This window comes from Somniosus microcephalus, unplaced genomic scaffold, assembly GCF_052327205.1.
Source record: "Somniosus microcephalus isolate GS21.2 unplaced genomic scaffold, FLI_Smic_1.0 unresolved_chr3, whole genome shotgun sequence".
NCBI lineage: Eukaryota > Metazoa > Chordata > Chondrichthyes > Squaliformes > Somniosidae > Somniosus > Somniosus microcephalus.
The window spans coordinates 57,922,590-57,946,597 of NW_028225181.1; the positions used below are offsets into that span (position 1 = coordinate 57,922,590).

General features: G+C 45.1%; 1 protein-coding gene across 1 annotated transcript; it reads right to left on the reverse strand.

Moving 5' to 3' along the window:
- Positions 1-1,736: 1,736 nt before the first annotated feature.
- Positions 1,737-2,561, reverse strand: LOC147091575 (putative G protein-coupled receptor 139). Its single transcript, XM_085976608.1, has one exon. It carries the CDS (start codon positions 2,559-2,561, stop codon positions 1,737-1,739), a length of 825 nt encoding a protein of 274 aa, XP_085832734.1.
- Positions 2,562-24,008: the final 21,447 nt, after the last annotated feature.

Here is a 24,008-nt window from a genome sequence, read left to right on the forward strand (position 1 = left end):
ATCCGTGCTGAATATCCTTGATTAACCCGTGTCTTTCTAAATGTTGATTTATCCTGTCCTGCAGAATTCTGTCCAATAATTTTCCCACCACCGAGTTTAGGCTGACTGGCCTGTAATTACTTGATCTATCCTTTCCTCCCTTTAAAAATAAGGGTACCACATTAGCAGTCCTGCAGTCCTCCGGCACCACAGCTGAAGCCAGAGAGGATTGAAAAATGATTGTTAGGGCCTCTATGATTTCCTCTTTTGCTTCGCTTAACAGCCTGGGATACATTTCATCCGGGCCTCGGGATTTATCCACTTTTAAATCTGCTAAGCCCCTTAATACTTCCTCTCTCACTTTGTTTATTTCATCTAATATTTCACACTCCTCCCCCGCCCCGATAGCAATGTCTGCTTCGCCCCTCTCCTTTGTGAAAATAGACACAAAGTATTCATTAAGAACCCTACCAACGTCCCACGCCTCAACACACAGATTACCCTCATGATCCCTAATAGGCCATCCCCTTTTTTTAGTTATCCACTTACTCTTAATATATTTATATAACATCTTTGTGTTTTCCTTGATTTTACTTGCCAAGAATTTTTCATGATTTCTCTTGGCTTTCCTAATATCATTTTTAATTGCAGCCCGGCACTTTCTGTATTCCTCCAAAGATTCTGGAGTATTTAGCCCTCGGTATATGTCATACGCTTCCCTGTTTTATCGATATACTACCCTGCATATTTCTAGACATCCAGCAGCTCTAGATTTGTTAGTTCCTCCTTTTTTCTTTAATGGCACATGTTTGATCTGAACCCTCCGGATCTTGTGCTTGAATGGCACCCACTGCTCTGACACTGACTTACCTTCAAGTAGCTATTTGCAGTCCACTATGGCTAAATCTTTCTGCGGGGCGCGTGTGCCCCAATATTTGAGCTGTGCCCCAGTGGAGCCATCTTTTTGTGGAGTGCAGCTGCCACCATCTTTGTGTGGTTCCATGGAGCCACGATCTTTGTGCTGGTCGTGGGTGCCGCCATCTTTGTGCCGGGCACGGCTGCCGCCATATATGTGTCTGGCCTCGGAGCCGCCATTTTTGTGCGGGGCCCCGGAGCCGGCATCTTTGTGAGGGGCGCCGGTGGCGCCATCTTTGAGGGAGGCCCCAGAGCCGCCATTTTGGAGCAGAGCCCCGGAACTGCCACCTTTGTGCTGGGCCCCAGAGCCGATATTTCTGTGCCGCACGTGAGGTCCGCCAACATTGTGTGGGGCCCAGGCGCCACCATCTTTGTGCTGGGTGCGGTGCCGCCATCTTTGAGTTAGGTGCGGGTGTTGCCATCTTTGTACGGACCCTGGAGCCGCCACCTTTGTGCCGGGCCCCAGAGCCGCCATCTTTGTGCGGTGCCCCGGAGGCACCAAATTTGAGCTGGGCGCAGGTGCCGTCATCTTTGTGCTTGGTGCAGGTGCCACCATCTTTATGCGGGGCACCGGAGCCGCCATCTTTGTACGGGACGCTGGAGCCGCCATCTTTGTGCGGAGACCCAGAGCCTGCAACTTTCTGCGGTGCACCTGAGCTGCCAATTTTGTGCTGTGCCGCAGAGCCGACATATTTGTAAGGGCCGTGGGTGCCACCATCTGTGTGGGCGCCAGGCAGCTGCCATCATTGTGCGGCGTCTCGGAGCCGCCATCTTTGTGAGGGGCGCCACAATATCATGCCCAGTGAACTCTCAACTCTCGGGCTACAAATCTCCATTTCTTCTCATCCTTTAATGAATTTTACAATCAGAGTAAAGGGATATTTTGCCACATTCTCCAACTGCTCTCTGAACTTAGTCTGGGTCACGGAATAAATCCCAGTGTTTGTGCAGCAACTCAACAGCTGCAGCATGAATCCCAGTTCCTGTACATAATGAGGTAGAATTACAGACTGATACCCCATCCAGAACATCCGGTACCATATAGAATACACCATAAACATTGCCCATAACAGGATGAAATTGCCCGAGATAACAAGCAGTAAAATGATGGATTTCCTGCGGCTCTCCATCTCTGGGTCTCTGGGACTCTCCCCACTGCTGAGACCCCGGAGTCTCCTGCGGGCTCTGTTGGACACTAAAATGTGTCTGACGGTGACAGCATTCAGCAGCAGAATCAAAACAAATGGGACACATGGGGTGAGAATATAATGAAGGAACTCAATTGTTCCCCAGGTCCGTGAATACAGAACATCATCTGTGACATCACAAAACCAGGGGCTGTTCGCAAGCAAATACCGACCTGTGAACATAAGATACCAGGTGATGTTCTTTAAACCGCTAATCACAATCACTGTTCCCAGAACCACAGCCGCCGTTTTCGCGGTGCAATATTTAGTTTTCAGCTTCTGGCAACAAATGGCCAGAAATCGATCAAAGGTGAAAGTGACCGTGAACCAGACCGAACAGTCTGTGGCTGCGAACAGCAGGACGGCGTGGATATTACACAAGGGTATGGACCCCACGAAATATAACTCTTCCCAATAAACAATCGGAATGTGCCTCAATATCAGGTCGATGATAACGACCAGTAGATCCGCCGCTGCCATGGCCACCAGGTAGCGAGTGACACATGTGGAGAGTCCGCACTTCCCCCGAGACAGGATCACAATCGTCACTAAGTTAACTGTGGGGAATGGAAATAAACAGAAATTATACACCAGGCTGGGAGAATAATCAGCAGTATGATGGGATTCGGGCTGAAATCTGCAACTCTTTACCGACATTCAATGAGATAATCTAATTAATTTACCTGTGGTGCTGAATACAGGGTTTATTGTAAGTATAATCGGAAATACTTTGTGGAATCAATAACTTAAATGGGAATAAATACAACGGGGCAGTAATTCCTCCCCAAACGCGTGAGTACAGAAGGGGTACTCACGCGTCTGGCCGGAGGAAATGCCGGTTTTCAGCATGCACAGCGCATGCGCTGAAAATCGGCATTTCCTCTCCTCTCACCCAAGAGGTGAAGAGGCTAGCGCATGCGCTGTAGGGGGCAGCGCGTGTGTCTTGGATTTCCTCTGTTTTGGGGGGATTTGCGCATGTGTAAAGGCCTCCGGTCTTTACGCTTGTAAAAAGCACACGTAAGTATTTATTTTTACAGGTAAGTGGTGTTTTAGTGTAATTTAGAATTTTTTTTCCACATGTTTATTATTTTAAAGAATCTACAAGAAGGTAAGTTTAGTGTTAGATCTTTTTATTAAACATTTATTTTTTTCAAACAAAAAAAATATTGTTTACATTTTTTTTTAAAACTTATTTATACTTAATTTAATGATTGGGATGTTTTTTAAATTTGTATTTAAAGTTTAAATAGTGTTTTGGGCCCCCGTAGTTTTCATGAGTTTGACAGTTCTTATTCTCAAACACATGACTGAACCTTCCCCTCCCCTGATTGGTTGTACAGTGCTCACCTGATCCCAGCCGGCACATCGCACTAACTACGCCGCTGGATCAGGTAAGCACAGCGCGCCGACATCTGAACCGGGCCTGTGACAGGAAATGCAAGCAGGCCCGGGCTTCAGATGTCAGCGCGCAGGGTGAGTGCAGATCGGGGACTTGCACGCGCGGCAATCCCCCGACACCAAGTTCTGGGCCATTTTATAAGTAACAGATGTTTGATCAAGGAGAGATTATATGATCAATCTAACATTAGCCCAGCACACAAAAGCACCGCCCTAGGTACCAGGGACACAAAGTACATGAACCTCTCAGGAAGACTTCATGTCCCGGGATCAGACAACATTTGGACTGGTGCAATTCGCTTGTGTGCCACTATGTTAGGGGAGCAGGAAATCCCGCTTGGATTCCTGCTCCTGGTTAAAATATCAATTATATATTGAGCTGGAAATGAATGCAACAGCAAAATACAGAAACTGCAAACTTGCCATTCAATATTACAGGCAATTGTATGTAAAATGTATGGATCAATATGACATTGCTAAGATAATACATACAAGTACAGTGCAGTTATTATGATAACTGGGCTGTCAGATATGTTTTGAAGATTGAGTTTACTGCATTTCTGTTCAAAATTGTAGCTCATTGAAAGCAAGATTTGCCAAGTAACTTTGCAGATAATGGATTCTGAATTAAAGTAAATAGTGATGATTGACCAGGTAAATTCCCACTAAATGCATTTATCAGCATCGAAATCGGGCGACTTATCCCCGAGACAAAGTGCCAGCCAATGCTTTTGCAAAATATCTGAACCAAAAATGGAAGAGATTTATCCTTGTACTTTTTCAACTGTTGTTTCCAACTTGTGCATACAATATTCACAGAAATCACAGAAATCACAGAAACCCCACAGTGCGAGACGAGAAGACATCAAAGGATTTTCTGATCCTCAGTACTTCAGTTACAATCAGCTGGAATTGGTAATCCTGAAGTGCAGCATGAATAGAGAATCACTCTGGGTCTCACTGAGAGATCCACTGAACCGTCCCAGACTGGCATGGGATCCAATTGTGAATTCAACTCAATGATTGGAAATAATGTATTGATATCTGGCTGAACGAACATTTTATGAGAGTGTAAATTATCCTTGTAACCCTATTTTAACTTTCAGAAACAGTGCCATTAATGCAGAACTACAGAGGGTGGGAAAGGAGACACTGACTGGAACTGAGTGATTAGCGGATATTTCAGGCATTTAAAGATGTGGATGTGATCTTCGAGGATTTGTTCCCCTGAATCTATAAGTAACAATACCGAGCATTAGGTGAAAACAAAGGAAAATACTGCGGATAATGGAAATCAGCAATTAAAACAGAAAATTATGTCAATAATCAGCAGGTTAGGCAGCATCTGTGGAGAGAGTGAAACAGTTAACGTTTCAGGTCGATGACAAATCACCATTAGGTAAAATGTCTCCTAAACCAAGACAGCATTCTTCTGATCTGGTGCAAATTTTCAGTGTAGATAGTAGACTGAAATTCGTTAAATAAAGTGTCAACTCCAATAAATTTGCTGGAGTTGAATATAGAAAATGTGAATCTTGGAAACACGATCTCAACTTCAGAATCAACAGCTGACAGCGGATGGGAAGGGAAACGACAAAGAGAGAAACACAGTTAAACATGCAGGGAAAAGTTGGTTGGTTAGTGCCTCCCATTAGTGCCTTCGGGAGGCGCCAACTTGATGCTGGATACTTAGCGCCCGAGCGCGGGTATGTTCGTGTCGCTCATGAAAATGTCCAGTTGTTTTGCAGCAGAACTAAAGACTACCACCACGATCTCCTGCACCCGCAGATCATATCATGCCCCGGACCGGATATTGAGTTGCATCCCCAGCTTTTCCACCTGCCGCTGGGAATGACAGGTAGAGGGGAATGCTATTTAAAGGCGGCCACTCCATGCCTTTTCTTGTCGGCCAATTTTTTGGTACACAAAGGTTGAGAGGGAGAGAGATGTCTGGAGAGTTTTGACGCTGACGGAAGGAGTTTTGGGTCCTGAGAACCATTTTACAGATTGATTTTTATTTCACCTTCCTTCTAACGATATTTTGAAGCTTCGATGGGGCTGCACTAACTTTGGGGGTCGTCGTTCAGCTTCATCTTCGGAGGCAGCAGAGGCTCAGAGAGAGACTGGCAAACGTGACCAGAAGGATGACGGCCAACAGGCCTCTGCACAGGAGATCACACACTCCCAGGGTACTCAGCGAGCAATTCTCCTCCTATATCCATTTGTCTCAGGAGCAGTGTTTCCAAATGCTCCGCTTCAGCAAGGAGGTGGTCACTGAGCTCTGCCACCTGCTGCAACCAGATCTGCAGCCTTAGCTCAGGACCAGAACATCTCTGTCGGTGGCAGTAAAGGTGACAGTGGCTCTGAATTTCTAATCCAGCGGTTCTTTTCAGGCTTCTACTGGGGACATAGTGAATACGTCGCAGTTCACTCTTCATTGTTGCATCTGGGAGGTGACAAAAGCTTTGTAGGAAAGGAGACGCCAGTACATCTCTCCCCATGGTACAGGGCAAACTTTATGAATGCGCATGTGGCTTTGCTAGGATAAAGGGCTTCCCCATGGTTCAGGGCGCCATTGACTGCACGCCAATGGCATTTTGGACAACTCATGAAAATGCAGAGGTCTTCTGAAACCACAAGGGTTTCCACTCTCTGAATGTCCAGTTGGTTTATGACCACAGACTGCTCATACTCGCCAGCAGTGCCCACTAACCTGGAAGCAGCCACAATGCTTTAAATCAGTGTAGACCGGTGTCACAGACCTTTTCCAACCACTGCATCAAACTATTGGATGTCTCCTCGTGGACAAGTGTTATCCACTCTGCACCTGGCTGATGGCGCCGCTCTATAACCCGAACACCCCAGCCGAGCTGCAATACATTGAGATCCATAGCGCCACCAGGAACTTCATAGAGCAGACGATCTCGCAACAACAGTTCTGGTGTCTGGATCACTTAGGTGGTGCTCTGCAATAGTCTCACGAGCGAGTCTCCCTCTTCATGCTTGTGAGCTGCATGCTTCATAACATTGCACTCATGAGGTTCAAGCCATTGCTACCAGGGATTGGTGCAACATCTGAGGATGAGGAGGGAGTGGGACAGGAGGAGGAGAATGAAGAGGAGGATCAGCAGCACCAATGTTGGAGGGAGGCATGAAATGTTGCCACTGCAAGGGCCGTCCGTGAATGGCTCACATGACACCGATTCTAACACTTACTGAGAAGATGGCTTCTGGGATGAAGAAGCACATTACTGAAAGCAAACCAAACCCGCTATTGCCACGCAAAGCTGCAATAAGTCTAATCAGGAAAGCTGTAAATTAGCAATAAAAAATATTTATGTTACAAACTCTGTCATTTATGCAGGACCAACAATTAGAAACAAACCCATCAATTCATGAACTAACAAAACTCGTTCTCACAATATGGAGATAAATGGCAAAACAGTAAACAAATATAATATCAACAACCTCGAAATTTCTCCACAAACATTCCACCGATTTCTTAACACATTCTACTTTTGGGCCTTCGAGGGTGACCTGCATCCCCTTCGCACGTCCTCCCTTCCCACCCTGCTGCTCGTCCTAATGTGGCACCAGTGGCTGTAGCAAGGCTTGCGGAAGGTTGCTGATTGCTGGATCCAGAGTTTGCCTTGAAGCACGTCTCAAACTAGCTCTGGGTCTGGAAGGCCCGGCTGCAGACTGCACCAAATCTGCATGGGCGGCAGCAGACTGGGCTGGCTGTGTTGCAGGCCTTGCCAAGTGCAATGTGGAAGTGGCAGAGGTGGGAGGAGGAATGCTGACTTCCTGAGAGGGGACAGCACCTTCCTGCTGGACCAGCAAACTGCCACTCCCCCAGGGCAGAACCTTAGCATCCAGAGCAATCTGCTGGAGCACAGTCTGCTGGACTGCTGCAATACTGTGAGATGCCCGAGGGACTGTGGGTGACTCAGCGAGGATGGCAGCAGCTAACACTTGCGTGACATCTATCTGAGACTGCATGAGAGCCGTCTGAGAATGGATGGCACCAGGCAGTGACTCAATTGCAGCACTAAGGCATTGCATTGCATTGGCCTATGCTGCAATGAATCCTGCCTCCTCACCCATTACACGTGACATGGCCTCTGGTTCCCCACGGTCTCCCTGCAGTTCAACCATCTTCTTCAATGAGGCAAGGATGGGTTTAAGGGTTTGCACACAAATGAGAGCTGTGCTAGCTGCGTACTCCTGCACGCTCCTAGCCAGATCATCCATGCTGTCGGGCACCCTTGTCATTGCACCCATCAGATCAGTGTGCATGCTCAATGCCTGTGTATTAATGGCAGTTATATCGAAGTCCTCATCCTAGTCCTGTACCGCAGAACTATTGCACCTACTCACCCTCCGGTGAGATGCCTCCCGAGCTTTCGTACCCCCATGACATTGCTGCAGCCCACTGGGTCCAGGAGCTTCGCCCTCATTAGAGCCTAACATCCTGCTCCCCCCAAGTGTCTGATGTGTCATCCTCGGGACACACAGGCGGTGAGGAGCTGGCTTGCTCTTCCTCCTAGCCTGGCACGTCGCTGCCACTGGCTGGCTGAGGGACAGGCTGGTCAGCTGGTGGTTCACAGCCGGTCCTCCTCCCGTGCATTGCTGTTCCCGTCTGTTATGAGAGAGCTTGTCCTGCAAGAAATAGGACAGCGTGTGAGTGAGTTTGCTGCCATGTGTTTGGCAGATGTGCCTACCATAGTTGAATAGATGTTATTGTGTGCAGCCATGGGTTTGGCAGATGTGCCTACCATAGTTCAATAGCCGTTACTGTGTGCAGCCATGTGTTTCGCAAATGAGACTAACACAGTTGAATAGCTGTTAGTGTGTGCAGCCATGATTTTGACAGATGTGCCTACCATAGTTGAATAGACATTATTATGTGCAGGCATGAGTTTGGCAGATTTGCCTACCAATGTTGAATAGCCGTTAATGTGTGCAGCCATGTGTTTAGCAGATGTGCCTACCATTGTTGAATAGCCGTTATTGTGTGCTGCCATGTGTTTACCAGATGTGGCTACCACAGTTGAATAGACATAATTGTGTGCAGCCATTTGTTTGGCAGATGTGTCTCCCGTAGTTGAATAGCCGTTTTTTGTGTGCAAGGTGTGGGATGTGAATGTATGTTTTATGAAGTGGTCATAGGTTTTGGATGAGTGTTGGGCATTTGGGTTTGTAATCCCTCTGGACACAGAGTGTAGTTGAGAGGGAGGGTTGTAGATGTATTGAAAAGCAGGTACTCACCCTGACCACGCGAGTGAGGTCATTGAACTTCTTCAGACATTGGGTGTGGGCCCTCGGCACCAGGGTCCTCGAGGAGATGTGCTGAGCCACCTCCCTCCACACCCTTCTAACCTCCCGGGGCAATGGCCTCCTGCCACTCTCAGGGAACAGCATTGCCCATCGCAGTTTCACTGAGCCAATGAGAGCCACCAATGCCTCCTCACTGAAGCGCCCAGCTCTTTCTCTGGACCTCTCCATTAATTAGAATTAATAACTTGACATAAATCCTTACCAGGAACACCAACACCAGTGAGATGAGTATAGTACATATTTTTTTCATCATAACATATTCCTAATATCCTAAACAATTCATCCCAATCCATGTCTTTCCCTTCTGTGATTGTCTGGTGGTCTTTATGCTGGAGGCAGCGCTCTGACTGTGTGAGGTGATACAGTGAAGGGAGCTCCTTCTTCAGACCAGAAGGAAATCCCCGAGTGATATCATTAGCCTCACTCTAACTGACATTAAATACAATCATTGAACAAATGGACTCATGTAACCACTGTCACCACAACACGTTACTGCAACACAATCTAGCTCACCTTATTGTACACAGTTTTAAAATAAAAGTGAGTGAATACACAATATTTCACCCGCCCATGAACCTAAGAATATACGAATTAGGAGCAGGAGTAGACCATACGGCCCTTCGAGCCCTTCACTGAATAACATCATGGCTGATCTTCGACCTCAAATCCACATTGGCCCCAAAGCTACTCGATCCTCATCACAATTACCCTTGATTCCTGTAGAGTCCACAAATACCGAGGATAGAATAGAGAAGAGAAAGTTTCACTTCCTGTATTGATCTAAAGCTGAGAACAAAGGACGAGAAAGTGACAGAAGAAAGGCAGAACTAATGTGCTAGCTGTGGCTCAGTGGTTAGCACACTTGCCTCTGGCTTCATGAATGTTGCGGGTTCAAGTCCCACTGCAGGGTCTTGTAGAACATAAATCTAGGCTGACACTCCAGTGCAGTGCTGAGGGAGTGCTGCAATGTCGGAGGTGCCGTCTTTCAGATGAGACGTTAAGCCGAGTCCCTGTCTGTGCTCTGAGGTGGACATAAAAGATCCCATGGCACTATTTCGAAGTGGTGTAGAGGAGTTATCCCCGGTATCATGGCCAATAATTATCCCGCAATCAACATAACAGAAACAGCTTATCTGGTCATTATCACATTGCTGTTTATGGCAGTTTGCTGTGCACAAATTGCTGGCGAATTTCTGACACTGCAACAGTGACTACAAATCCAAAAGCAGTTTATTGGCTGTAAAGCGTTTTGAGATGTCAGATGGTCGTGAAAGTTGCTATATAAATACAAGTCTTTCTTTCTTAAAAGATAGAATGGTTACAACGCAAAAGGAGGCCATTCAGCCCGTCGAACACGTGCCGGCTCTCTGCAAGAACACTTCAGCAAGTGCCACTCCCACGCACTTTCCCCGTAGCCTTGCAATAATTTTCCTTCTGGTACTTATCCAATTCCATTTAGAAAGCCAAGATTGAATCTGCCTCCTCCATCCTTTAAGGCAGTGCATTCCAGATCCTAACCATTCGCTGCATTAAAAAAAATATATTTTATCCCCTTTGGTTATTCTGCCAATCATCTTAAATCTGTGTCCTCTGAATCGTGTCCTTTCCACCAGTGGGAACAGTTTCTTCCTATCTGATCTGTCCAGACCCCTCATAATTTTGAACACCTCTATCACATCTCCTCTCAACCTTCTTTGCTCTAAGGATAACAAACCCAGCTTTTCCAGTCCATTCACGTAACTGAAGTCCCTAATCCCTGGAATCATTCTTGTGAATCGTTTCTGCACCCTCTCTAATGCACTCAAATACTTCCTAAGGTTCGGTGCCCAGAATTGGACACAATACTGTAGTTGAGGCTGAACCAATATTTTATACAGCTTAATCACAACTTCTTGGTTTCTGTACTCTATTTCTCTATTTATGAAGCCCATGATCCTGTATGCTTTTCTAACCGCATTCTCAACTTGCCCTACCACCTTCAATGATGTGTGCACATACACCCCCAGGTCTCTCTGTTCATGCACACCTTTTATAATTGTACCCTTTAGTTCATGTTGTTGCTCCTCATTCTTCCAACCAAATTGTATCATTTCACACTTTTCTGCATTAACTTTCATCTGCCACGTGTCAGCACATTGCACCAGCATATGTATGTCCTTTTCAATTCTATCCCTTTCCACCTCACTGTTCAGTAGACATCCAAGGTTTGTGTCATCTGCAAATTTCGAAATTTTGCCCTATACACCCAAGTCCAAATCATTAAAATAGATGGAGGAACAGCACTGTATAACTTCCTTCAATCTGGAAAACAATCGTTGCACACAACTTTCTGTTGCCTGTCACTTAGCCAATTTCGTATCCATGCTGCCACTGTCAGTTTTGCTCCATGGGCTTCAAAATAAAAGAACAAGCCTGAAGGCTTTCTATCATAATGCGAGGAGCATTTGTAATAAGGTTATTGAATTAACTGCGCAAATACATGTAAACGGATGTGATACAATTGGGACTATGGAGACATGGCTCCACGGAGACCAAGGCTGGAATTCAACATCCAGGGGTATTCAATATTCAGGAAGGACAGGCAAAAAGGAAAAGGATGTGGGGAAGCACTGCTGGTTAAATAGGAGATTATCACAATAGTAAGGAAGGATATTAGCTCTGCTAATCTGGAACCTGTATGTGTAGTGCTGAGAAAAACCAAGTGGCAGAAAAAGTTAGTGGGAGATGTATACAGGCCCCCAATCAGTCATGCTGATGTAGGGGGTGGCATTAAACGGGAAAGTAGAGACACGTGCATTAAGGGCACAGCAGTTTTCATGGGTGACTTTAATGCACATATAGATTGGACTGAACAAAATAGTAACAATAACGTGGAGGAGGAATTCCTATAGTGTATACGGGGTGGTTTCCTGGACCCATATGTCGCTGAACCAACTAGAGATTAGGCCATCTTAGACTGGGAATTCTATAATGAGAAAGGATTGGGGAGCAGCGTTCATAATATGATAGAATGCTCCATTACGATGGAGAGTGAAGTAGTTGACTCAAAGACTAGGGTCCTCAATTTAAATAAAGGAAATTACGATGGTATGAGGCGTGAGTTGGCTATGATGGATTGGGAACGTTACTTAAAGGGTTGACGGTGGATAGGCAATGGCAAACATTTAAAGATTGCTTGGATGAACGACAGCATTTATTCACGCCTGTTTGGCGTAACAATTAAACAAAAAAGTGATTCAACCGTGGCTAACAAGGGAAATTGGGGATAGCACAATATCCAAGGAGAGGACATATAAATTGGCAAGAAAAAGTAGCAAACCTGAGGACTGAGAGCAGCTGAGGATTCAGCAGAGGAGGACAAAGGGATTAAATAAGAGGGGGTAGAGTAAGATTGCAGGGAACATAAAAACTGACTGTAAAAGCTTCTATAGATATGTGAAGAGAAAACGATTGTTGAAGTCAAGCTTAGGTCCTTTGCATTCAGAATCAGAGGAATTTATAATGGGGAACAACGAAATGGCAGACCAATTAAATACATACTATGGTTCTGTCTTCAAAAAGGTGGACACAAATAACCTCGCAGAGATGTCGGGGAACATAGGGTCTAATGAGAGGGTGGAACTGAATTAAATCAATATTTGTAGTGAAATGGTGTTAGGAACATTGACGGGATTGATGGCCGACAAATCCCCAGGACCTGTTAATCTGCATCCTATGGTACTGATGGAAGTGGCCCTAGAAATAGTAGCTGCATTGCTGGTCATCTTCCAAAATTCTATAGACTCTGGAACAGTTCCCATGGATTAGAGGGTAGCTAATGTAACCACTCTAATTTAAAAAAGGTGGTAGAGAGAAAACGGGGAATTATAGTAAACTGGTAAGACTGTCATCGGTAGTGGGGATAATGCTACAGTCCATTATAAAAGATGTAATAGCAGAGCACTTGGATAACAACGACAGGATCAGACAAAGTCACTATGCATTTACAAAAGGTATATTCGTGCTGACTAATCTACTAGAATTTTTTGAGGATGTGACTGGTAGAATCGATAATGGAGATCCAGTGGATGTGATGGATTTGAACTTGCAGAAGGCTTTCGACAAGGTCCCGCATAACAGATTAGTGGGCAAATTTAGAGCGCATGGGATTGGGGGTAAGGCATTGACTTGGATAGAGAACTGGTTGGCAGACAGGAAGCAAAGAGTTCTAATAAACGGGTGCTTTTTCGAGTGGCAGGCACTAACTAATGGGGTACCGCAGGGATCCGTGCTAGGACCCCAGCTATTCATAATATATATTCATGATCTAGGCGAGGAAACTAGATGTAATATCTCCAAGTTTGCAGCCGAGACAAAGCCGGGTGGGCGCGCGTGCTGTAAGGAGGATGCAGAGAAACGCCAGTATGATTTCGACAGATTGTGTGATTGGGCAGATGCATGGCAAATGCAGTATAATGTGCATAAACTCGAGGTTATGCACTTTGGTGGCAAAAACAGGAAGGCAGATTATTATCTGAATGGCAATAAATTGAGAAAACTGCAAGTGCAACGAATGCTGTGTGCCCTTGTGCACCATTCACTGAACGTAAGCATGCAGGTGCAGCAGGTGGGTAAGAAGGCAATTGGTATGTTTTTCTTCATAGCGACAGGATTTGAGTACAGGAGCAAGGTTGCCTTGCTGCAGTTGTGCAGGGCCTTGGTGAGACCACACCTTGAGCATTGTGAGCAGTTTGGGTCGCCTTATCTGAGGAAGGATGTTCTTGCCCTGGAGGGAGTGCAGCGTAGATTCACCAGACCAATACCTGGGATGGCAGGAATGACGTATGAAGAGAGATTGGGGCGATTAGGCTTATATTCGCTAGAGTTTAGAAGAATGAGAGGGGATCTCATTGAATCTTTTAAAATTCTAACAGGACTAGACAGATTAGATGCAGGAAGGATTTTCCCGATGGCGGGAGAGTCCAGGACCAGGGATCTCAGGCTAAGGATAAGGGGTAAGACATTTCGGGCTGAGATGAGGATGAAATTCTTCATTGGTGCATTCAGTGGTGAACCCATGAAATTCTTTACCACAGAAGGCAGTTGAGGCCAATTCATCAAATATATTCAAGAAGTAGTTAGATATATTTCTTAAGGCTAAAGGGTTCAAGGGATATGGGGAGAAACCAGGGACAGGGTACTGAATTTGGATGATCATACATGATCTCAGTAAATGGGGGAGCAGGCTCAAGGGGCCGAATGGCCGACTCCTGCTCCTATCTTCTATGTTTCTATGTTTGCTTGCAAGTCAATTATGTGGCACTTTATCCAAGTCTTTTTGAAGTCCATGTTCACGACATCAACTGCATTGCCCTCATCAACCCCTTCTGTTAAATCATCAAAAACAAGGATCAAGTTCGTTAAAACACGATTTGCTTTTGACAAATCAGTGCTGGATTTCCTTAATTAATCAACACTTGTCCAAGTGCCAGGTCATTTTGTCCTGGATTATCCTTTCTAAATGCTTCCCAACCACCACGGTTAAACTGGCTGGCTTATAGTTGCCGGGTTTATGCTTACACCAGTTTGGAACATGGGTGTAACTTTTGCAATTCTCCACACCGTATCTAAGGAAGTTTGGAAGATAATGGCGAGTACCTTCGCGGTTTCCACAATTACCTCCCTCAGCATTCGACAATGCATCCCATCCGCTCCTGGTGACTTATCTAATTTAAGTACAGCCAGCCTTTCCAATACCTCGTCTTTATCAATTTTGAGCCCATCCAGTATCTCAACTATCTCCTCTTTCCCTATGACTTTGGCAGCAGCTTCTTCCTTGGTCGTCGTCGTACGTGTCTTCACACTGTTCCCTTTGGGGAACTGTATGAAGTGGTGGAAGGATTTCTGGCCGCGACTAACGCTCCTTCCGTGACCATAACCATCTTTGTACCAGCCATTAGGGTGGTTAGTCCTCTGGCAGGAGGGTTTTAAGGGCTCCCACAACCCATACGAGGGGGGGGGGGCACCCACACCCACGGACACAAGTATCCCGCTGGATGTCAACCCAGAATTTAGAGCCAGAGCTCCGACTCCACTTGCCGGGACTGTCTGGAATGGGGTTTGAAACCCTACGCCTTCTGGTCCAGTGGTGGGGATGCTACCGCTACGCCAAAGGCCCACTCCTCTTCCTTGGTAAAGATAGAGGCAAAGTATTCGTTTAGTATCTCAGCAATGCCCTCTGCCTCCATTCATAGTTCTCATTATTGGCCCTTAATCGGCCCCACCCATTCTCTTACTGCCCGTTTAAAATTTATTTGTCAAAAGAATACTTTTGGATTCCATTTTATATTAGCTGCCAATCTATTCTACTACTCGCTCTTTGCCCCTCTTATTTCCTTTTTCATTTCCTCTCTGAACTTTCTATATGCAGCCTGTTTCTACTTGTAGTTTGAACTTGACATCTGTCATACGCCCCATTTTTCTGCTTCCTCTTTCGTCTCCAGGGAGCTCTGGCTTTGGTTGCCCTACCTTTTCTCATAGTGTAAATGTATCTCGATTGAACCTGAATCATCTCTTCTTTAAAGGCAGTCCATCTTTGATTCAAATTCACCCACCCAATTCCGTTCTCAATCCACTGAAATTGGCCCTCCCCAATTAAGTTGTTTTACACTAGATTGCTCCCTGTCCTTTTCCATAGTTAATCTGCACTTTATGATACTATGATCAACGTTCGCTAACAGTTCCCTTACTGGCATTTGCTCCACTTCACCTACCTCATTCCCCAGATTCAGATCCAGAAATGTCTCATTCCACTTTGGCTGGAAATACACCAATCAAGAAAGTTCTCTTGAACCCATATCAGAAATTCTCCCACTTTCTGCCATTTATATTATTAATATCCCAGCCTATATTAGGATAACTCAAGTCCTCCATTATTACTACTCTATATTTCTTCCACCTCTGTCATTTCCCTGCAAATTTGCTCCTCTTTATACTTCCCACAAGTTGGTGGCCTATAGAATACAATCAGCAGTGTAATGGTACCTCTATTTGCCCAGCAATTCGGGTCCTAACGCGTGAGTACGCACGGGGTACTCATGCGTAGGCCCAACGGAAGTGCTGGTTTCGTGCATGCACTGCACATGCGCGGGAAACAGGCACCTCCATTCCCCTGAAAGAAGGGGTTAAGAGGTGGAACACGTGCACAGGAGAGGCAGCGCTTACATATTAAACTTTCGTTTTTTTTCCAGGTTTCTCCAGGAGGGTAAGTCTCCAGGAGCTACACTTTTAAAAAGCAGTCGCAAGGCCTGCTTTGAACAAGGTAAGTGGTGAATTAATTAAAATTAAAACATTTTTTCCACAGGTTCATTATTTTTAAATACTTTAAAGAAAGTTAAGTTAATTTTTAGCCCCGTTAGAAAATGGAATTAATTTTTTCAAGTATTCAAATTATTGTTTAAAATAGTTATTTCATGCAATTCATAGTTTATTTCAAACATGTGATTTAAATTTTTTTTGGAGGTTTTATTGATGTTTTGGGGCTTAGAGAATTTATAGGTTTGACAGCTGTTCCTGTCCGACTTATGAATGAAGCATTCCCTGCTACCATTGGCTCTCCATGGCCCACGTGATGCCAGGAGACGCATCGAACTAACTGTGCCCATGGGACACGCAAGCACTGCACGCCAGCAGTTGGAGGAGGCCCAGGATTGGAATCCCATGCGGGCCCACAGCTCAATGTCCAGCATGCTAGGTAAGTGCAGGTCGGTGGCTTGCACCTTCGGGAAGCCTCTGACCCGAATTTCTGGGCCACTGTTCCTTAACTCTAACCAAATAGATTCGGTCTTTGACCCCTCCAGTGCATCCTCTCTCTCCAGCACTAATATTCTCCATAATCAATACTGCTACCCCACCTCCTTTCTTTCCTTCCCTATCTTGCCCGAACATCTTATATCCATGAATATTTAGTACCCAATCCTGCCGTTTTTGAGCCAGGCCTTTGATACCGTCACGACATCATTTTCATATGTTATTATTTGAGCCAGCAGCTCATCAAACTTATTTTCCAGGCTTCGGCATTTACACACATGCACTTTAAACCTATCTTACAGTGTCAGCTGTGGCTCAGTAGGTAGCACACCCGCCTCTCAGTCAGATGGCTGTGGGTTTTAAGTCTCGTCCAAGGACTTGTGTCCAACAATGGAGACTTACGTTCCAGTGTGGTACTGAGGGAGTGCTGCACTGTTGGAGGTGCCGTCTTTTGGGTGAGACATTAAACCGAGGCCCCGTCTGCTCTCTCAAGTGGACGTAAAAGATCCCATTGCACTAGTTCGATGAAGAGTAGTGGAGTTATCCCCGGTGTCCTGGCCAATATTTATCCCTCAATCTTATCAAATATCCTATCAATATTGTTTTCCCAATCTTCCTCCTCCCCCACCTACAGCTGAGCCCCCAGTGCTGCCGTGGACTTGGCGCTGGATGTACTCTCCGGAGGAGCCATCGAATACTATTTAGAGAGTGAGATGCACTCAGTGGATTGCCGCACTACCTGCCTGGCCCTCGTTGTCTGCCTGGCAGTCACCCATTCCCGATCTGCCTGCACACTCTTATGCTGCGGGGTGACCACCTCCTGAAACGTACTATCCACGGAGCTCTCAGCCTCACGGATGCAGTGCAGTGTCGCCAGCTACTGCTCAAGCTCGGAAACACTTGGGAAGTTGCCTGGAGTTCGCCATTGCACAAGATGTGCATTCCACAGGATTGTGTTGTCCTGCCATGCCTCTATTTAATAGACTAGTAGCTAACATAACGGAATTAAGCTCAAAACTTAAAAATATCACCATCTATTCACCATTCCTTTTCTTTTCATTGTTTTCCTTGTGCTGACGTCATTTACCTCACTCCTTGCTCTCCGGTTTCTCTGGCCTACCTTTATCTCCTGCCGCTTCTCTCGCTCTCTCCTCCTTCCCCCTCTGCTCCTAATTCCTACTTTCTCCAAATTCACAACCGTTCCACTCTGCTTAGATAGCCGCCTCTCAGGATCAGTCTGTGTAGACCACTGAAAAAAATGGATTTCCCCACTCTTGTTCTATGATTTATTCCACACCAGTGCACCAGGATAAATAAAATAACAATAAATAAATGGTCCTAAACGGCAGGATGAGTGAGATGATCCCAGTGATGGAACGAAATGACTCACCTACATGACATTGCTCCAGGCTCAATCCAGGAATTTCATTCCCAGGGCTACCTCGGTTACACTATTCTCACCTCAGTCTAGTAATTTCAATCCTAGTTCATTTCTCGATTGCCTGAAACTAGAACAGGAACTCGAACTACATATTTCTAAAGATTGACCTTACCCAGGCAGACAGGTTGTGGTGTTTGACCGAGGGGAATAATAATTAAATGGAGCATAGGTTTGATCCCAAGGAATCAAAGGAAAATGCTTAAAATAGTAACGGATGAGTTAAATACCCTGTAAGCCCCTCAATACCAAAAGAGCACGCTGGAAACATTGAATTCCCGCATATTCATACTCACAGAATCATACCTATCAGTCAACATTCCCGAATACTCCATCAGCATCCCAGGGTCTGCACAGGTCCACCAGAGGTGAGAGCACAGTGTTATACAGTCACGTGTGTGAGACCCTGCAAGTCCCCAGAATTGCCTGAGGTTATAATGAAGTCTCATGGCTTCCAGTCAGACATGGGCAAGGTAACTTTCTGCTGATTCACACCTACTGCCCTCCCTCAGCTGTTGAATTGGCAGAGCTTCATGCTAAACACCAGCTGGTGGGAGCACCGAGAGCAGAAAGGGCGCAAATTATACTCTGGGTCCTAAGGGAGAAACTACAATGTCCATCACCAAGAGTGGCTCGGAATTACCATCATTAACCGAGCCCTGAATAACACAGCTGCCAGACTGGGATTGCGTCAGGTGGTGGGAGAATAATCATGAGAGAACAGCCTGCTTGACCTCGTCCTCACATAGAAACATAGAAGATAGGAGTAGGAGTCGGCCATTCGGCCCCTCGAGGTTGCTCTGCCATTCAATGCGATCATGCCTGATCATCCAAATTCAGTACCCGGTCCCTGCTTTCTCCCCATACACCTTGATCACTTTAGCATTTAGAAATATATCCAACTCGTTCTTCAATATATTTAATGTATTGGCCTCTACTGTCTTCTGTGTTAGAGAATTCCACAGGTTCACCACTCTCTGGGTTAAGAACTTCCTCCTAATTTCTGCCATAAATGGCCTACCCCTTATCCTTAGACTGTGGCCCCTGGTTCTGGACTCCCCGACCATCGGGAACATCATTCCTGCATCTAGTCTGTCCAGTCCTGTCAGAATTTTATAACTTTCAATCAGATCCCCTCTCATTCTGCTAAACTCCAGCGAGCACAAGCCCAATCGACCCAATGTCTCCTCATATGTCATTCCTGCCATCCCAGGTATCAGCCTGGTGAATCTTCGCTGAACTCCTCCCATGGCAATAACATCCTTCCTCAGATAAGTCGACCAAAACTGCACACAATACTCAAGATGTGGTCTCACCAAGGCCCTGTATAACTGCAGCAAGTCATCCTTGTTCCTGTAGTCAAATCCTCTCACTACGAAGGCCAACATACCACTTGACTTCTTAACCGTCTGTTGCACCTGCATGCTTACCTTCAGCGACTGTTGCACAAGGACACCCAGGTCTCGTTGCACTTCCCCTTCTCCCAATCTATTGCCATTCAGATAATAATCTGCCTTCCTGTTTTTGCCACCAAAGTGGATAATCTCACATTTATCCACGTTATATTGCAGCTGCCATGCTTTTGCCCAATCACCCAACCTGTGCAAATCAACCTTGGCATCCTCCTCACAGCACACACGCCCACCCAGCTTTGTGTCATCTGCAAATTTGGAGATATTTCATCTAGTTCCCTTGTCTAGTTCATTAATATATATTGTGAATAGCTGGTCCGATCCCTGTGGTACCCCACTAATCATTGCCTGCCACTCGGAAAAAGACCCGTTTATTCCAACTCTTTGCTTTCTGTTTGCCAACCAGTTCTCTATCCAAGTTAATACCTTGCCCCCAATCCCATGTGCCCTAACTTTACATGCTAATCTCTTATGCGGGACCTTATCAAAAGCCTTCTGAAAGTCCAAATACACCACATCCACTGGTTCTCCCTTATTATTTTACCATTTACATCCTCCTGACAGCACACACACCAACCTACGTATTGCATATGCATCTGTTCATGATGATATTGGTATGACTGACCACTGCACAATATTTGTAGAGAACAATTCTGGCCTTCACACTGAGGCCACCCTCCATCATATCCTGTGTCACTACCCTGTTCATCAATGCGATGAAATTAGACAGATTCAAGCGATTCCACCACTAACAGATCAGACTATTTCAAAGTTGTCATATCCTGTCGTGAATGATAGTGAACAATTAAACAGTTTCCCCATAGCCCTGAAAATGTCTCCTTCTCAATTATATATCCAATCACCTTTTGGAAGTTACAGTTAAGAAAGAAAGAATTGCATTGATATAGCGCTATTCATGACGCTGGGATGTACGTAAGAAGCCTGTGTGACTGATGTTGCCTTTTTAAAAAGACAGTGCGACAAGACCTGCCACTTTTAAATGACTGTATGACTAGTCCTGCCTCTTTAAAAAGCCTGGTGAATTTTTCTAGTCACTGGCTGTGGCTCCGCCCTGTAGTTTAAGTGTTCATTGCATGTTATACAATTAAGAGCCAGAATGGAGATATTTTTTAAACAGGGGCCCATGGATTTTGGGACCACAGGGGTGTTGAATGGTGCAGGAATACTGAGACTAGCTCTTTGTCACTGAAGTGAATTCACTGAGTTCCGGAGAAACCTGGAAAAGTAGTGTTAAGAATTGATGCCCCAGACCTAGAAATCCATCACTGACTGCAGTGAAACTGAATATCAGGCGCTGCGTGTAACGGGCGCCCGATTTGTTCCCGCCCATTTAGCACTACCGCCAGAGACGAAATTCTTGGCCCTTGTCTGGAGACATTGGCAGATATCAAATGTCACAGTGTGCTGAAGAATTCGACTAAGACTTTGTCTCTCAAATGCTTGGCTTGAACCCATTCAGAGTCATTTGTTATCATCTGAGACAGATTGCTCCAGGGGTGGGGAGATATAAGAGTTATATCTGGAGTTAAGTACACGCATTTCTCTCTCATCCAAAACCCTGCTGTCCGTGCCCTAAGTCACACCAAGTCCCGTTAACCCATCACCCCTGTGATCACTGACCTACACTGAGTCTGGGCTGGCAATGCCTCGATTTTAAAATGTTCATCCTCGTGTTCAGTCCCAACTCATTGCCAAGTGTCCTTTAAAGGATTTGCATCCTGAAAATGGCAAAAGTTCATTTGGTTGTTTTTACTATTTTACTGTAATAACGTTTCACCCCCAGGGCCACAGGTGGATTTCTACAATTTGCATCAAGGGGACAAGACGCACAGGGGAGGGGCTAGAATACGGCTCGGACTGTGCCACAAAACACCATCACCTCCAATTTTCCGCTTCAAGTCACACCCACAAGACATGTTTTATTCAATCAAGGGATGTGGGCGTCGCTGACAAGGCCAGCATTTATTGTCCATCCCTAATTGCCCCAGAGAAGGTGGTGGTAAGTCGCATTATAAACAAAATGGCTTGCTAGGCCATTTCACTGGGCAATCATTGCTCTGTGTCTGAAGTCACATTACGGCCAGACCGGGTAAGGATGGCGGATTTACTTCCATAAAGGACAGTAGTGAACCAGATGGGTTTTTACAACAAAGTTTCATGTTTGACCATTCCTGATACTAGCTTTTCATTCCAGATTTGTTTAATTAATTGAATTTAATTTCCCCAGCTGGTGGGATTTGCACTCTGGATCATTTGCTCAGGCATCGGTTTTACTACTCCAGCAACTTAACCACTTTGCTTCCGCACCCTTCAAATATATCACTGTTCCTTCATTGTCACTGGGTCAAAAGACTGAAATTCCTTCTGTTACACTATTGTGGGAGCACCTTCACCATAGGGACTGCAGCAGCTCAAGTTGAAGGCCCACCATTTCCCCACGGGTGACTAGGGATGGGCAAGTAATATGGGCCATGACAGTATCACCCATATCCTCAGAGCAAATGATAGAAATAATAAAATCAATGATTTTGTAATTCACTGATTGAACTCAGGCGAGGCATGTGATCAGAGTGGGGCGTCATGCTCCACTAAACAAATATCACACAACTTGGTTCACCAATTCTATGATTCAATGATTGTTACTGCCCATACATTCCCAATTGCACTATCCTTTAAAAAGGTATTTGCAAAGTACCACATATTACAAAAATTGAAGCCCATGGGATTAAAGTGGCAATGGCAACATGGCTCGGAAATTGGCTTAGAGGCAGAAAGCATAGAGTAGAAGGAAACGATTGTTTTTCAGACTCAGTTTACAGTGGTGTTCCCCAGGCGTCGGTGTTGGGACCATTGATCATTGCATTTATATCAATGCCATGGACTTGGTCGCACAGCACATAATTTCAACGTTTGAAGATGACAGGAAACGGGGAGTTGTTAATAAACAGTGAGAATGATAGTAACAGACCTCAGGAGGACATAGACAGACTAGTGAAATCGGCAGACACATGGCAGAAACAATTTAACGCAGAGAAGGGTGAAGGGAAACATGTTGATGGGAAGCAAGAGCAGAGGTAATTTAAACTAAACAATACAATTTCAAAGCGGGTGCATGATCAGACAGAGCTGGGGTGTGCTTACACAAATCTTTGAAGGTGGCAGGACAGGTAGCGATGGCTGTTAACAAATCATACGGGGGACTCACACCAAGTTCCTGCTGCTGATTATTTCGCAGTCAACCTAGTTTATGGAGAGAATCAGACGAATTTTCTCCTTCTGATCTCTGCTCTGCGACTCTGTGTAATGAAGGGATATCAGTCCCGGATTATGCTGTCAGTCATTGTTCGGTTGCAACTTTGGAAAATGTGTGTGTGTGGATGTCTGATGTGGGCGGCTTCTATCGGCTATGATGGCCCTGATGTAACAGGACTCCACTCCCACATTTAAAAATAGGCTATAATAGGCGGCTGATGCGACACCGTCTGTTTATCGCCACCGTCCAAGACAATTGACACTGAAGTCTCCGTTCACTGATAATTGGATAGTTTTCCAAACAGATATAGACAGTTAAATATCAAAGTGAGCAGTGTTTATGATACAGCAGTTATAAACATTTACAGTAAAGGAGAGAAGGACATGATAGAAAGTTCAATTTTGGACTGACTGAGATTCCCTCACCTGTGACAGGCAGCAAGGAATTCAATTATTTCAAAACAATGCTTGGAACTAAGTGCTCTGAAAATCAAAGAAAAAAATCAACTTATTGTTGGAAGATAATTCATGCTTATTTTAATATCAAACCATTCAGGAAAAGAACCATTGATGTGAAGCCGGTGGAAAGTGAGCTGGCTGGTTCTGTTAGATAATGAGGGATTTCTGATTTCTAATCTCTGCTGGACAAATGAATGTAGTTTAATCTTAAGAATGCTTCATGTGGGAGAAATTGTGCAAGTGAAGCCGTGCCATTCTTTGAAATCAGAGCAGGAAATGGGCTTCTCGGTAATAATCATACGATGGAAAATTAAACACCATCAACCCCGGAGCCAAAGAAGGTCATTGAATAAAAGTAATAGCTAGATCTACCAACTTAAAATAACAGAAGCAATATTATTGAGAAACATGCTTTATACAATAGGTGGATACAGTGTCTTACCAGGAACACCAACAGCAGCGAGCAGAGGATAGTAAATCTTCTTTACTTTAAATAGGAAAAATAATATCTGCAACTGTAATGAATATCTCTCGTGCATTCTCTCCCTCTACGTGCAGCCGCTGATCCCTGTCAGTGCCGAAGGTGTTGCTCACACTGACACTGTGTAATGACTCATTCAAAGGACTTCCTTATTAATAGAAGAGGGAAAGCCTTCAGTGACAGAATTAGGTTCCATGGAGACTGACACTAATTACCATCACTGAAAAAACATTTTCAATAACAATATTCAAGCCAACGCTTCTTGTGTCATTACAAATATTTAACTAGATTTGCAATTAATCTCTCTAAATCACAGAATATAATTTTCAAGTCTCAAGGAA

Excerpts from the sequence above, each read along its gene's own strand:
- LOC147091575 (XM_085976608.1), bottom strand. The coding sequence starts at position 2,561 with ATGGCAGCGGCGGATCTACTGGTCGTTATCATCGACCTGATATTGAGG.